Source organism: Bombyx mori, chromosome 10 (genome assembly GCF_030269925.1).
Source record: "Bombyx mori chromosome 10, ASM3026992v2".
NCBI classification, from domain to species: Eukaryota; Metazoa; Arthropoda; class Insecta; order Lepidoptera; family Bombycidae; genus Bombyx; species Bombyx mori.
The window spans coordinates 3,140,864-3,158,054 of record NC_085116.1 but is presented as its reverse complement, the minus strand read 5'-3'; the positions used below and the strand labels follow the sequence as shown (position 1 = coordinate 3,158,054).

At 37.3% G+C, this 17,191-nt stretch overlaps 3 protein-coding genes across 3 annotated transcripts in view; 1 reads left to right on the top strand and 2 right to left on the bottom strand.

The window, feature by feature from the left end:
* The window catches only part of LOC110385588 (uncharacterized), a 933,915-nt gene that overhangs the window by 469,731 nt on the left and 446,993 nt on the right, over positions 1–17,191 (top strand). The gene's annotated exons all lie outside the window — the stretch shown is intronic.
* On the bottom strand, positions 464–4,232 carry LOC101742311 (rabenosyn-5). Its single transcript, XM_004930314.5, has 6 exons — positions 3,648–4,232; positions 3,380–3,527; positions 2,926–3,146; positions 2,262–2,456; positions 1,501–1,779; positions 464–699 (listed from the first exon to the last, which is right to left on the bottom strand). The coding sequence occupies exons 1-6, from the start codon at positions 4,062–4,064 to the stop codon at positions 625–627; spliced, it is 1,335 nt and encodes a 444-aa protein (XP_004930371.2). The 5' UTR covers positions 4,065–4,232; the 3' UTR covers positions 464–624.
* On the bottom strand, positions 6,278–17,084 carry LOC101742170 (tetratricopeptide repeat protein 27). The gene is made up of 12 exons (XM_004930313.5): positions 16,415–17,084; positions 15,954–16,336; positions 15,050–15,311; positions 14,175–14,409; positions 13,262–13,486; positions 12,597–12,768; positions 11,293–11,368; positions 10,915–11,089; positions 9,304–9,490; positions 7,497–7,672; positions 7,139–7,286; positions 6,278–6,545 (listed from the first exon to the last, which is right to left on the bottom strand). The coding sequence occupies exons 1-12, from the start codon at positions 16,467–16,469 to the stop codon at positions 6,279–6,281; spliced, it is 2,361 nt and encodes a 786-aa protein (XP_004930370.2). The 5' UTR covers positions 16,470–17,084; the 3' UTR covers position 6,278.

Genomic DNA, 17,191 nt, shown 5'->3' with positions numbered 1-17,191 from the left:
AATTATGGCACGTTCGCATCAAATAACAATTATGCTGTTTTGTTTCCAATTTATTTCGTCAAGTTTCTTCAATACAGTATAAAGTAATCATTAAAGAAAGTAGATAGCGCTTATATATGACCTAGGATCTTCTTATCGTGATCTTCTTATGAGCCACATTAAAAAGACTGCCAAACATGCTCTTATAGATTCTTATTTTTTTTATTTTTTTTTGCTTTGATGGGTGGACGAGCACACAGCCCACCTGGTGTTAAGTGGTAACTGGTCAAAATTAACAAATAATAAAAAAAAACATTGAAACATGAAGATTCTTAAAAATACGGAGACGCTTCGTGGGTTTCGCACATAGGCGTTGCCGGGGATCGGCGCGGCCATAACTACAGGTATAATTGGCAATGTACAGATAATATAATGTATCGCAGGTAAAAGGTCAATCTTATTCTATTCTAAATAAAAACAAGTCCTGTTTTAGAATCATAATTTTTTTATGCACAGTATAATATTTATAAATAGTGATCGAAGCCTAGAATTAAATAATAATGTTTTAAGGGCTAAATAAGTTATCATTAAACGCTATACAATATAAACGTAACAATATACTAGATATAGTTATATCTGGAATGACTAGGATCTGCTCGAGAGCTTCTGTAATTTGTATTCCTTCTTCAATTCCTTTAGGTTTGCTTCTAAAATCGCCACCTGTTAATAATTTACAATTACTTACTCCCTTTCGACAGTAAAAGAATCTTTATAAGTGTAATGTGACCATGATAAGTTAAAATAAACAAAATCAAATTAGAAGGAAGAAAATTAAGATTCTAATATTATATATATACCTATATATTTTTTAATGACAACTAATGTATGCGGTACCCTCATAAAATACTCTTATTATTAAAAGATGTACGTAATTTGTCCTGATTTGACGCTCTTTTATTAGGTTTATTTTTTTTTATCCTACTTATGCTAAGGTCGAAGGTTCGGCGATGACGGTGATCGGACACTTTACTTGTATATGTCTGTGTAACGGAATCTTTCAATGTGAATTTCAAAAACTTCAAGACGTCTAAATAAATTTAACATTTTGCACGATGTATCATCATCGATCCTTGACATAATAACCTCATTACTTTAGCCTAATTTTCAGATCCGTTTAAACAGGACAAAACATCCACACAATGCATCCATTGATCCCCGCGAACCTCAATAGGTCATATAATACGGCCGTGTGGTGTCGGCCTCGAAAAAAAATAACACCTCCCTTTCTCCTCCCGTGGATGCCGTAAGATGCGACTAAGGGATTATCCAGAGAATGGGTAGCAGCGTTCTCAGAGTATCATAACAGCATACTTCGATCGCCAACCCGCATGCCCAGCGTGGTGATTATGGCAACCCCCCCCCCCAACATGGGCGACGCAAATACGAATCCAGTACCCCGCAGCTCCACTATTCCTGGCTACGTATATAAATAAATAGATTATAGTTATTTACAAGACCCACCTCTTCAAATCTCAGTTCCTGTCTCGCCTCTTTTATATACCCCCTGATGATATTCATCTGCTCTAGCAGCGGGTTGTCGTCGTCGTCGTCGTGCTGGGCGCCGGCGGGGGTCAGGGCGGGGGGTGGGGCGGCGCCGGGCGCACCCTCCCGCCGCTGCCGCTCGCGCTCCATACGTTCCCGCTCCATTTGTATTTGTTTCTCGGCACGCTCGTAGCGCTGACGACGCACCTCCTCGATCTGAGCTTCGGTCGGGAGCTTCCTTAAGGACAGTAAGTCTTCCTGAAATCAGAACGTTATTTGAAAATGAATGTCAAGGCAATAAACGTAGAAATATATTTTCTTCTTTTTTTCTCTCTTTATTATCTACAATCAGTATCCAGTACTTTTATTATTAGATGTGTTGAAATGTTTTTCGTAGTCAGTAAGAACATGACTCCAGCGAGCCATCTACTCTAAATTTCAGAAATCCAAATTTGACAAGATTTCAGTCCAAAATTAAGGAACAAAATAATTATTTTATGGTTTTAATTCGTGTTAGGTACATGGGAAGATTAAGAATATTACCAGGCTTTTGTTCTAAACATTTTTTATTACAGCCAAGCTGATGGTTATAGAAGTAAGCAATACAAAGTCGCTGTCTAAATCATGATTCCGACATGACTACATTAGAAATCTCTAAAAACTAGTTGAGGGTAAATATTTATTTAAAGTTAAAAATTTAAAGTTTCACTTTAAATAAATATTGAAGCATTTTTATTTACCTTAATATAATGTCCTGCAGCTTGCCTTATAGCATTCTGTAGCCTGGCTTGCCTTGTGCCAGGCTCTGCCGGGAAGCTGACTATCTGCTTACTCAGCAAGTCTATGCCTTCAGCCAACTTCCCTATACGACCTCGCATTGCATTCACATCAGACATATTGTAGGTTGTTTCACCATCAAAGAGACTTTGGCACATCTGTAATGTATGTAGAAACTGTTCTTAAGCTGTTGTTTTATTATTTTATTTAGTGAATTATGAACCTAAGCACATGCAATGATCTCCGAGTGTTGGCCGGAAGAGGTGGATGAGGAGAGCCAAACACGGGGCTCAGTGGTATGGATAGGGAGATGTCCGACAGTGGATGACAATAGTCGCTGATGATGAATGAATGAATGAATGAACCTAAGCAAACTAAACGGGTAACATGTCAGTTCATTGTGTATCTATTTTAAGCCATCCGCACTTAGTAATACCCAAACTAATACATTACACAAGTAAAAACAATAATATTTGAATATAACAGTACCGTTTGAAAATAATAAATTTTTTACAAAATTGGTAAGAAGAAATTTAATGTACTTAATATGTAGTTACTGTTTTTTCTTTTTTTTTTATATTTTCTATTGACACTACAAGACAAGTAGTCACAAATTCTTATAAATACCTTTTCATACATAGCAACAGCTGGTTTGGCTTGCTCCATAAGACTCCTCATCTCTTCATAGGCCGTTACGAGTTCAGTCTTTGTGTTTCTTGTTTCTTGCACTTGTTTCCGCAGTTTGATCAAATTGTAACAATGTTCACAGAGACGTAATCCATTCTTCTCTGTTAGCTTTAGTTCCGGATTTGATACTGGTTTTGGAGCTGATGGATTTATAATAGTTTCTGAAATGTAAAATCATACACTCATTACAGGCAAGATAATCGGAGTTGTAATTCTACACTGCAATAATACAAGATACTAAACTAAAATATATATTATTTTGTTTTCCCTGTTCAATCAAGAGTTAGGTGCCTTTTTAGAATACTGGAGAGTTGCATAAGGTCATTGCTTTTGGTTAATTACTATATTAATAACATAATTGAAGAATATTTAAAATAATATATGTGTAACTTACTAGCTACTTCAATATCTAGAAAAACAGAGCAGTCATGACATAGTATGGAGCCACATAGTCGACAATGATGTTGCCTGCGTGTCAAGTGAAAGGGTTTCGCACAGTTGGGACACAGATTAACTGATGAACCATCTAACCATGGCACAGCCTGGAAAAATACATATACAATAAAATGAGAAATTATTTTAACATTCCAATGGCATTTATATTATTTTAGTTAGTTAAATGTTACCAGGTTAACTATTAAACATAATTATTTAATACATACATCTTGCTCATGAATTTTTCTTTGATGAGGGTCACTTGGCATGTTACAAATGAGTTTATCCAACCGAATCAACAGCTTATTAGTCTCCGTAGCGTATCTTTCAAGCCTGGAAAACCTCACACCCTTAAAGTAATCGGTTGAACTACGTGATACTCCGATCACCTGCTCTTCATCATAATAATCTTGGTAATTAAACTTCAAAGCACGCGCGAATGTCTCTTTCAAATCAGCATTGTCATTATTCAGTATTATTGTCTTTGCTTTACCAAAAATGTCTTTTAATGATTTCAAAACATCTTGATCTTCTTGATGAAGACTTTCGAAATGATTTGTTAGTTGTGAGGCGGATTTGAGATCTGCTTTACATATGGGACACAAGAAGCCCTCAAGAATTTCATCGTCGTTGGCCGTTGCCATTATTAATATCACTTCTCACCAATTTAGCATTATAAATTAACTGCAATTATTAATCATCACCAAGGTGAACACTAGACATTAATCACACAGTAATTGTGATTACTGTCAAGAGGAAGTAAGTGTCAAACGTCAGCTGAGCCATACATGTGCGTTTCATTAATTCAACACCACACTGTGTTTTTTTTTATAGGCTTTATTCGTATATATTAAGTGTATAATCTATGGGCTTTATTAAATACACTCCAACAAATAAAAAAATGTCAGTGATCAGAAAAAATCGTAGAGGGGAGTCACTCGGAAGCCATGTTCGTCGCTTCTAGCTTTAACGCTAATAGTTTACCCTAGAGTTGAAATTCGGTGTTGAGGTTGCGAAACAGCTGCTCTCGAGCTATTAGGTTTCCTTCGGGGGCTATCGGTCAGTTATTAGTATATCCCACCGTTCCTGGCTGCCCGTGTACGCCCATCCGTTCTGAAGCCTTCGGGATACAAGCAATCCGTCCATCTACCCACCTCCAAAAATTAAGTAGATCCACAAAGGAACTCTGGTTAGCTGCGGGCTATGAGGAAAAATGATGACGAAGAGTTTATTAGAACATTCCTCAGTGACCATGCGGTATAAAACACAAGGGCCTGACCTGAGCGGCCCTTCCTGTACGGAGTCAAGGGGCCAGAGAATCAGGAATCCGGTCACCGTCCTAGTCGAAACCGTGGAAGGGCTCGACGAGTGAATTAACGTCATAGACAGAGCCCACTGAGTTTCTCGCCGGATCACGTTTCCGATCCGATGGTAGATTCCGCGAAGCGCTGCTCTTGCTAGGACCAGTGTTAGCAACACTCCCGGTTTGAGCCCCGTGAGCTCATCTACACGTCAAGGAGAAGTTGAAATAGCCTCTCAGGGCTATCAGCATAGTTAGGACAAAAAAAAAAGAATCAGAGAAGGCAGCAGTACTCACTGAATGCCGACTCTATACTCTGTAGAGCACAAGACACTAAAGACGTACAGTACCGTTTCGCTCTCTTGAGAACTTTGACAAATTTTAGAGGTTTTTAATGTAAGCACTTTAGATGTATTAATGTTCTATTCACGTCTATATAAAAATACTGTAAATCCATCGAATTTGAACTGATTAGATGAACGAATCAATCATTGCAGCTTTATCTTTATTTTTGCCGCTGCCACTATAAACACGTTTAATTTTTTGTATTTTTTTTTGGAATTTGGAAAATTAGGCCTGGGCAACGATGAATGAACAAGTGGTAGAGTTAACATTGTTATTCATATTTTGACATTCAACAAGTGTGTTATACTGACAACTGTTATACAACGGCCGTCTGGTGTAGTGGTAAGTGACATGGTCACTACACAAGGGGGTCGCGGGTTCGAAACCTGCCACGGGAGGATATTTGTATGATAAATATAAAATTTCTTTTCCAGGGTTATGGATGTTTATTAAATATATGTATGTGTATAATAAAAATCTTAAATTTATTTCCGTTATCTGGTACCTGTAATACAAGTTCTTTACGAACTTAGCACGGGACCAGTTAACGTGGCGTGATTGTTAGTAAATATTTATTTATTTATTTTATTACTGATATCTAAGTTGAAATAAATTACTTTTAATTTTGAATTGAATTTGAGTTAATTGGGTGCGAACACTTGTACGTCTAGGGATTCACAGGGTGTGTTAGAACCAGGTGTTAGCATGCGATCAAAAAAATGTACTTTATGTAATTAAAATTGAGTTAGACGCGTGTTTCAGTCAAGGGAACGGACGGTGGGGGTATGTCCGTCAGCTAGCTTAGTGTTACGTTACGTATTTACGTTCAATAAATGAACATTTGTTTATGTTAAGTTTGTCGCTTATTGCGTATTCGGGAACTTTCTTTTTTTTTTCCTACCTAAGCTGGTATCCTTGAGAGGCTATTCCAGCGTAACCGTAACTAGTAGGTGAGCTCACGGGGCTCAAACCTGACGACGTTGCTAACACGAACCCTAGCAAGAGCCGTGCTTCGCAGAATCTACCACCGGATCGGAAACGCGACCCACTGAGAAGATCCGGCGAGAAACTCAGTGGGCTGTGTCTGAGAGTTAATTTACTCGTCGAGCCCTTCGTCGCAAGCGACGGGTTCGACGAGAACGGTGACCAGTGCTTGAAGTACCTAGAAGCACCGTCAGTGGATCGGGGGGACGGGAACAACAGAAACTACAGTTCACATAACAGATTTTATATATTCAGTGACAACATTGAAGGTTTCTCTCAGCTCCGCGAGCGTGTCTTGTGTTTCTGGCCAGTTATGTTTCTCGGCAGCCCTGAGCACCGCTTGCCCCGTCAGCCGAGCCGACGACAGTTGCTGGTCAGCTTGGAGCCGGTCCTTGTCCTCGCATTCCTGTCTCGCCTTTAGACTCGTTTCGAGGACAGATAACGCTAGGTCGATAACCTTTTTACAAGCCTCTGGGTCGTTGGGCCAGTTGCCGTTCTAGTCAACAATCATTAAAAAGAAATATTACTATTACAAAATTGCAACAGAACTGTATATCTCTCTGTATATATAACTATATATAAACATTGAAATTTTGTTTATGTATATTCGCTAAGGTCTTAAACTCGAAATAGTAATTTAAATATGTATCTCTTGGATCGATAATGGCGTAAAAACAACATGACTAAATGTAATAAAATTTTATTATCAAAATTAAAAATGTTATCTTTAAAAACTGGTGTCTACATACAAACTAGACACGCCAGCGGTTTCATCCGCTATAAATTATCTAATGTAGAAGAATTAAATACGCTACATTTTCTAGAGATAAAGAGTTTAATTTATTTTACTCTGATTTGTAAAGTACCATAGCAACGACTGTCATTACGGTCGTCGTCTTCATGGTCTAAAGGATAAGACGCCCGGTTATTTGGATCGAACGACACAACTGTGCCGGTGTTCAATTCCGGCAGCCAGGTATATTTTTTTATAATTGAACAGGCATTTAAATTGTTTTCGCGACCGACTATCCCAATAAAGGAATATGACGTCGTATAATAATTTAAAATTTGTTTTTTTTTTATTATTACCTGTGTGTACGCCCGGTACGCTTTCATGAGTCTTTGTGCCTTCAACAAAAACGTGGGACTAATATCGGAATACAGTATCCATATGTCAGGTTTATTGTGGTGCACAGCAGTTATCCTCCCGAATAACTCTAGTACTCTTTTCCTTAACCTAAAAAAATAGCGTATTGTATGAACTAAAATCGATATTCTTCTAGCCCTTTTTGTTTTAAATTCGACCATCATTAATGAAAACGAGATCAACTAAGACAAATTTTGTAGATTCATTTTAAACAATTAAAACTATGACACTAGACTAATTTATTACAATAAAGGGGTTTGTCATGTCAATTTCCACGAATTTGGTAGAATTTAACCTCACCTGGCAGCACCATTTCCATCGGCGTCTTTGGTATCATTTAAAATGGCCCGAACCAACAATGTCAGTACTTCTACATCTTCAAATTTATTCTGTAAATCCAAAAGTCTGTGACAGCCGCGAATCACGTCCTCAAAGTGTAGAGTGTCCATACTCACAATAATTACATTATCCCACAGCTAAAAATGTCAACGAAATTCTTTAATAAAAATAAATTATTCAAAAATATTATGTATAAATAGATAATTTAAATAAACAAAATTAATAAGCTCCAAAAATAAAATGTCGATTTTTTTTGTCAGGAGGAAATCACCGGACTTCCGCCCTCCACTGGGGATGGAGGGCGGGGCATGTCGGAGTCGACCCGACTAAAACCTCCTGTCGCTCAACAACCAGCATCCAAACCTCGCATGAGACAGAACTCATGAAAAGGCAAAGGGGGGAAAGTGAAGCGTTTAGTGCGGAGCACATCTCTCCCATCACCCTCCCCCTCGGGACGCCGGACTGGCAGTCGTTGGCGCCACGACCACCAGTCCTCTCGGTCGGCAGGCTATCCGAAGCCCGCCTAGATGGCGCCGGTTAGAATGGTCTACCCTCGGAATACCCCGCTGGGTCAGAACCAGCGTGGGTTGAGGATAGCCGGCCTTCCATCACCCGGACGCTCTTGCATAAAACGCGTGCAGAGCACCTTGCACGTCGTCTTCTTAGGTCCCCTTCGCCGGTCCCTAGGCCGACATGTGAGAGAGACCCGAAACACTTAGAGGGCCAGGGCTTGGGCGAAATCCGCCTCCCTGGCCCCCGCTCGACGGCGGCGGGCCTGCGCGTCTCGCACGCGCCCCGCCGCCTCCTTCTGCGAGATGGTGCACTCGCAGAAGTCGAGCATCGCCTTCCACGACTCGTCGTCACCGAGCATTGATGCCACAACACCCGGCAACGACAAGTCGTTTCCTATTTTTGCGACGAGGACACGGCGCCACCCCTCCCATGCGGGGCAGGCGACGAGCGTGTGCTCCGCCGTTTCCAAGTCGCAACCACAATGGTGGCACTCTGCCGTCAGCTTGGCTCCGATCCGGTGCAGGAACTCACCGAAGCAACCATGCCCAGTGATCACCTGCGTGAGCCGGAAAGTGAGGCGTCCTCTGTCACGATTCACCCAATTCACAAGAACCGGGCGAATCGCCTCGACGGTCCTACGACCAGCCGAAGGATCGGCCAGCCGTCTGGACCATGAAGTCGTTTACATAGGCTTCATTTGAGCTCGAAGAGTAAAGTCCTGTCAAATGATTTATTTTACTGCTTCGCCACAGAACTGTCTTATAGATACTTACTACACTACCAATTTGTGATTTTAGTATTGTTTAATCTTAGATCTTACAGGAGATTTCGGGGGCGTTAAATCGATCTAGCAACGATTTATTTTTTAGAAAATGTTGTTTTATTCGTGATTTCAATAATCAACTTTATCGATAATCAACTTTATGACTCTTCCCGACATCTATTGACGAATAATAATACTATTTTTCTTAACTGAGAGCAGCGAACTGCTTTAAAAAAAAAAAAAAAAAAACAGTAAAGCTACTTCAGCAGATGGCGTTGTTAAGCAACCCGAAGCCAATGAGTGTTTGGTTTAAGGTTAGACCAAGAAAATGAATTGTTTATTTATATTATTTGTGTCTTTTTAACTCAAGTGTTCACTTAAAAATATCTAAACGATCTTGGAATATTTCATCATTTTGTCAATATGTAATTCGTATTTAAATTAATATTAAAAAAAGAAATTACGTTAGAAGCTCGTAAATAAATTTTCTACCTTCCAGTTGTCGTAATTGAATCTGAGAGCTTCCATGAGGGCTCTGTACGCTCGATACTTGTCTCCCTGTTTCACGTAGACTTTGGCGAGGTTGTTCCAAGCCTCGAACGAGTTAGGGTTGAGGTAGGTGTATCGACGGTACGCCCTCGCCGACAGCTCCCAGTTCTCTGTCGTTAGCGCTGCGTAACTAGAGATTCAACATATTTGTGTGTTGTGAGTTCTTATCTTGATTGATACTTCTGCAGTAGTCACTATAAAAACTTACGTTACGTTTAGGGTTGCCACCCGTACTTTATAACAAAGTTTTGTACGTTATTTCAGTTAATTGTCCTCTATACTTTATGTGAACAAGACTTTAATTTGGCATGATTTGGTTTCTTTGGGATTTTGAAAAGTTTAGTCATATGTATTTTTTCGTTAAGCGAACTATGTACATGGATTGCTCAATCGATGTCGCCACTCGCGAACGCCACATCACCGCACTCGTTTTTTAACAAATATTTCTGAACGCAATTTAACCTCAAATGTCAACAATGTCACTGTCATTAATTGTCAACATTTCTTGTTTAATTTGTTCAATTCTAATAAAAATATGTATTTAAACATAATAATAATAAAAAATAATTGTACTTTATTTTAATACTATGTACTTTTTTCCCTATCTATAATAACTAGAGGTCGGAGTAGGTAGATTGATTTAAGGTCGTTTACGTCAAACATAGAAGATAATATGGATATGCCTCCAAAATACCGGAACTTCATATTTACTGTGATATTTGTTCGGGAATTTTGAAATTAGCACGAATCTGTGTTTAATAATATTAAACGTATTAATAATATTAATCTACGCTACCAGTGCTAAAGGTGAAAGAAATCAGTATTTTATTTTTTGTAAGTATGTTTGTAAGTATGAGACAAAACTTAGACTGGGCTTTTTGTTACTTTATCGCATAAACATAGACATCGTATCCGGCGAGGATTAAAAATTTTTTTTTCAATTTTAAAAATTATCATATTGGATAAAATGGCATGTCCATATAATAATATCTTGACGCAAGTATATCAAATCAATCTACACCTTCCGATCACTGATAAACCAATGTACTTTATCTGCAAAAAAGGTGGCAACCCTGGTAACGTTTTTGTCATAATTACATTCTTTTTTTTCTTATCAAATAATCAATGTGTGGTGACAATACCGCCCGTGGCTCGGCGCCGGCGCCGTCCCGAACGATTCTCGTGCCAAATGTCAAACCACTGTATTCTAAATGATGCTACAAATCAATTAATGATGTACATATTGTGCTCATGAGTAATCATAGCTTATTAGCTTGATCACATTGTTGGCGGCACACGGACGATATCAATGAACCCAAACGAAATTTAATATATTGTCCACTTAGTTTAAGCTTATAATAAAAATTAATTATATTCAATTAAACAATATTTAGTATTGTCTTATCATCTTCTTCTCAGTGGTAGAGATATGACTCTCTATAGTCTCTGTAGAGACGGTCTCTTATCATACGCTTATAATTAGAATATAATACGATGTTCAAGTTCGTTTCAAATTATTATTCTTTAGATTATATTAATATTGTTTTTCCATACCCCAATCTCAACCAAACGCTTTCTTGTATGGAATTAATTTCGACCGACTTTTCGTAATGCGGTATGCATTCTTCATACTTCTTGTGATCGAACAGAAAATTTCCCCAGTGGCGCTGTGCTCGGCTACTTTTATGATCAGAAAATTCCCAGGCTTTTTCGTAACATTTAATGTCGTCTGAAAAATACAGTGATCATAAAAATTGTTGAATCCTAATTATTGCTGGCTTGATGGACAGGAATGTCGTTGTTCCATGGCGATTCAAACTGTGACCTCAGCCTAGAGTATTCACTTGTCTATGGGCTGTCAACTCCTTTGCCAGTCAAGGAAAATAATAATTCTTTAATATCTTTCTCCGTATGGGCGAATGTAGATATTACCTGTAGCATCGCCCAGCAAACAGTACAGCTTGACCGTGGGATTTGCGTCAATCTGTTGTTGTATAACTTCTGCTGCCTGTAAAAAATCATTTTGTTTTTTATCACACACTAGCTGACCCGGCAGACTTCGAGGTGCCTCAATCGATAAATAAAAGACCTAAATATTTGTATAAAATAAACTTAAAACAAACAAAAGGAATCCGTCTGACGGTGGACACATCAAAGGAAAAACAAAATTGTTATTTTTATTTAATTCCGAGCATTTTCATATTTGTTTACCTTTTAATCCTTCTCTGGCACTTCCACAAATAATTCAAGATCAAAATTAGCCAAATCGGTCCAGCCGTTCTCGAGTTTTAGCGAGACTAACGAACAGCAATTCATTTTTATATATAGAGAAGAAGAAGAAGAAGAAGATTATGACAAGAATGAAGCGACGTATCGATTAACAAATCGATTACAAAGATAGCGACGTGCACGAGACAGACCACACTGGAGGAGGGCGCAAACGATATTGCGAAACTCAGTTTACCTTCATTTGTACACCAAGAATGAGGATGATGTGTTCAGAGTAGTTTTTTGTTACTATCGGGTCAAATAAATCATACATTTACAACAAACTAGGATTCCATACATGGTCACTTTTAAATGTGTACACAAAACTGGTGGTAAGACTGTCCGCACGGGTAGGTACCACCACCCCGCCTATTTCTGCCGCGAAGCAGTAATGCGTTTCGGTTTGAAGGGCGGGGCACCCGTTGTAACTATACTGAGACCTTAGAACTTATATCTCAAAGTGGGTGGCGCATTTACTTTGTAGATGTCTATGGGCTCCAGTAACCACTTAACACCAAGTGGGCTGTGAGCTCGACCACACATATAAGCAAAAAAAAAAAAAAAAAAGATATTGGATGGAAAATATCCAAAGCAAGGAAATCTACAAGCGTTTGCCCGAAGTAGGAATTGAACTCACGACCGTCAGCCAAACATCAGGAACGCTAGCCATCGCGTTAACGAGTGAGAAAAGTCAATTAAACTACGAACATGGTTTAAAAAGACTGATTGTTTGTAATCAATTTTGTAATTTCATACCAATACAAAAATAGATTAAGAGGAATTTACAGCAAAGCCAGGAAAATACTAATAAAAAAACCAAATTGAGACATCAATGATCGAATCTGTGTTTGCAAGTTGACCTGGCCAAAAGGCTAAAACACCCGGTGTGTCAGGCAAACAAATAATTTAAATCCACTAACGTAACATCATTAAGGATTTATGAGGTACTCTTGTTTCTTGTTAAATACCTTATGCCTCAGTTGGAGTATAGTGTAACAAACTATAACATCTTCCCAAAGTTGTAGTTTCTGATACTCCTCGAGTGCTGCCTTCACGAGCCCCAGGCTCTGGTACAGGTCGGCCAGCTGCTGGCGCCACGTCCATGACGCGGGGAGACCGCTCGCCCAGAGATATGATAATCTGAAGTTAAATAGTATGTATTGTATATATGGCAAAAGATTATAGGTTAAACCGTCCGGTGCAATCATATGAAGCTTTTTTTATTGCTTAGATGGGTGGACAAGCTCACAACCCACCTGGTGTTAAGTGATTACCGGAACCATAAACATCTACAACGTAAATGCCGTCATCCACCTTGAGATATGAGTTCTAAGGTCTCAGTATAGTTACAACGGCTGCCCCACCTTTCAAACCGAAATGCATTATTGCTTCACGGCAGAAATAAGCAGGGTGGTTTTACCTACCCGTGCGGACTCACAAGCGGTCCTGCCACCAGTTGATTATGCTCATGTTTAATTCCAATCACAGATTTGTACCATTTTTTTAAGTGAAATACGTATAATACATGTTCACGTATATCTCCCATAATGAAGGGATGAAAAATCGTGTTCGTGAAAACCCTTCCGATTAGTTTGTAGCCGACTCATACAACGCATACAAAAGTTCATTTTACCTCGTGGTACCCAAAACGTTTGTCTTTTCATTAACGATTGTTTCACATTGTAGCATGGCTCGTTCTACTGTGCGTTTGTGATTAGCTTCTATTTTACATCTGATGAGTAATGCTGCCACCCGCGTCGACCAGGGACCTCGCCTTTGAGACAGTACAGCCTCTATATACGGTTGCAATTCTTCTTTCATTAAATCGTCTTTAGGTTGGGATTTTTGTATGTACTGGCTGTAAAATAGTACAGAGACATGTAACTTCAACATAATGAAATTACAAGAGGAAGGTATCTTCTATCGAGCGTTCTATTCTGCATTGTAAACCAATGGTCTGAATGTTGTTCCTCGGAACTTTTATGGGTACAAGCTTTTTTAGAAAATATTTTCAATTTGAAAATAATGTCAAAATATTGGAAAGTATTGTGTTAAATACTTGTCATCCTATTAGACATAATGTACATTCTTATTTTGATTCTTTGTCGAGTTGATACGGTGCATTTCTAACTCATGACGTCTTTGTAATCTCTGAAGAATTATGTATCTAACTAATGTTTTCAAATAAACGCTTATTTTTCTAAGCTAAAGATTGACTTATGTCACTTGATTAAGGTGGAAAATAATGCTGCTTGCCCCAAAACAAAAGAAAGGAAGTATCAATAGTATAACAGCATTAATAGCAGCAGTACATAAATCATAATCAATGCAACAACATTGTACAGTAAAATAGGACACAGACATTTTTTGCATCTACATTTACACTACCCAGCGTCCTTATTCTGTTATGAGGTAGTCTTGGGTGCTGTTTAAGTTCATCGAATTTAAAAATCTACTATTTCAACATTTAATATTATAGTCTTTATAATTCCTGTATTATCTTATATGTGTATGGATATAAATAAATATGTATGCAAATTACTAACACAGTCAGCAAACACAATGTTTGCTCCAAACTAGGCAACTGAGTTTGTGTGATCTTCTCCAAGTATTGAATCTTATCAAGTCTGACATCATCTTGGAGTTCAATATCAGTTGGTAAGTCTGCAGTACCATGACTCTCTTCAGCTGAGGGACGTTCAACAGTAGAATCCAGATCACTAGTTAATGCCAATTGAGGTAATGCATTCTGTTGATATTTTGTTCTTTTGCCGAGTATCCCTAAATTAGATATGAACAATCCGATTAGTTGACAGTGTGATAATCAATGCACATTGCGTAGATAGGCTAATATAGGCCATCACAATAAAGGAAGGCCTGTGCTTTTATTAGATAATTATTGATCAGGGGATAAGTATGCTCTATGCAGCTGAATGACATGTTATGTTGTCCATCCTTGATTGTTGTGTGTCAACCTGTATTGTTGCATATCTTTTACCTCTATTATTGGGTGACTGAGTGCCGGTAGTTAGCCTTTTATTCCCACAACGGGTATTATTTATTATTACAATTAATGCTTGTGGTATTAAAAACATCTGTTATAATTAGAGGTATTCTAATACTATTGGAACTTAATTCTTATCTAACATCAATCAGGCCAGACAGCCAGAGTAGATCTCTACTAATTGTTAAGACAAATGAAGTGATCATGGCCAAAAAAATAAGATGCTTGGTGTACTTGCACTGTGCAATGGGACTACATTACTGTTTTAGTCCTGCAGGCAAGTATTAATTTCTCTACTGAAATAATACATGTTCAATGATGACTTCCATATTAAAGAATAATAATGTGTAAAAAAATAATTAACAATAATTAGTTATGCAATTATATTGAAATAAAAAAAAAAATGTATATGTATACCCGTCAATTCTAGCTTCAACCCAGCAATCTCTCTTGCTTTAAGTAAATACTCCTCTACTTTTTGAATCCTTCCATAGATGAGGTATGCTTGTGCTATTTCTAAACATAATAATAACTTAATTCGAGGTTTATCTTGCAATTGTTGCATTTTATTTGAAAGCTTAGCTATTATGAGTTCAAGTTCAGCAAACAGTGTAGCACTTGTATCTTCTAATGCTCTTTGGTGAGCTACTTTACTTCGGAAGTTCCACCATAGATTTAACTGTGGATATTTAATTAAAATTAATTGTGTTTAAGTTTCATATTATCAGGTCTGTTGTATAAGAAATTCTAATAGCATAAATTTGCTGCTATATATGTAATATAGCATATATATGTAACTGCGTTTAACATGTTGAACAACATGCAGCCCACCATTGGGCCTAGCATACTATACCATTCGAGTCAAACCAAAATCAGAGAAACAGTTTTATCAACTAGAGATTTTCTTTCTAAAATTTATAAAATCCACAGAAGTTAAAAATTAGCAACTTTTACCGTCTAGTTTATAAGATACTTCGAAAAGTTATAAATCATGATAAAACCTACAACTTTTGATTGGATTTGAAAATGAATGAATTTTTGTTGAAAGGCTCACATGGCTCACAGGTGACACTTATGGCCTGAACATCTCAGTAAGAAAAGGCTCACTGGTAAGCACCACGGCCTGAATGAAAATACTCAATTTTTTATGTGGCATTCAACTTGCTAAGTGATACTTTTACTGATATAATACTATACTATTTGAAAACTATGTGTATTATTTTTGGTGTTTGTTATCATTATAACGTATGACAATGACAGTAAAACATTAGTTAAAAATTCAATAATATATTAGGTGTTATATCGGCAAGGGTATACTTACATAAGTTGGCTCAATACCTGATAGAGTACTAAATATTTGATCTGAAAAATACAATAACTCTGCATGCCTGATATTTGTTTGCAACGGTTCTGAATCTCTTTGCATTTTTTCATTAATATTAATATCACTTGGCCATTTATTCTTAAAAAATTCATTTATATCAAAATTTTCGGGATGCGGATTCCAGTTGTAGTCACAATATCTTAGTAGAGAAATTATAGCCATTTCCAGCATATTACTTGAATAATTTTCATAATCACTTTGTGTTTTTAGAAGAGTTTTTAGTTCATCTGTTTCTAACCTTCTGGTAAATAACTCTTTACATAAGTTTACATCTTCTATACACCATTCATTACACCATAGCTTCTTGATTTTATCATCAACTGCAACATGTATATAAATGTTTATAATTCAAATATAAAAATAAATAAATTAAATGTTATTAACAAACATTTCCTCACTGATTGTATCAGGATTATCATCAAAGTTGCAGAGATATAATAGTTCATGTGACATTTTTAGGAAGTCAATTGAATAAAAGAATATCTTTAAATTATCTAAAGAACTGATCACGAAGTTACAAGTTAAAAATTACTCTATCTCGAGTTTTTTTGTTTACAAGGATGTTTCATAAATCTTCAAATTTGTGTTTTATAACCTCAAATTACAAGCATAGATAACATTCATTTACAATTCTTAAATGTTTTTTGCGATTTGTTCGCGACCACCTCGACTTTTAGCCAACTTGTTTTACAGACGTAATCATTAATCTCCTCAATAAATAATGGTATTATTCCTGTAATTGGCTTTGTAGGTGAATCTGGGAAGTTATTTTATAACTATATGTTCAGATATTTCATAAAATTTCTTCACACTTGTGGAATTTCGAATACTAAAAGTTTTATAATATTATTATATAATAATTCACAAGAAATCACTATTCAGGTATTTGTCAAAAACACCATTCCATTGTCTTCTGTCAATCATATAATTTAATAAAAACATGCTTTATATATAATCGTAAGTGAAAAGCACAAGCTGGCCGGGTTACATATTTTGGCCAACGAAACCTAATATACGTTAAATACTACCGCCCTCGTGCTGATCTAAGGCGAGTGATAAATGAAAGGTGTTCACACCCAGGATGTGAACCGAAATGTCAAAGATTCAGCTTTTCTTTCAAGCTATGGTCTAAGTGGAATGAGGATGTCACATAGGTTTATGCTGAGCCAGTTTGC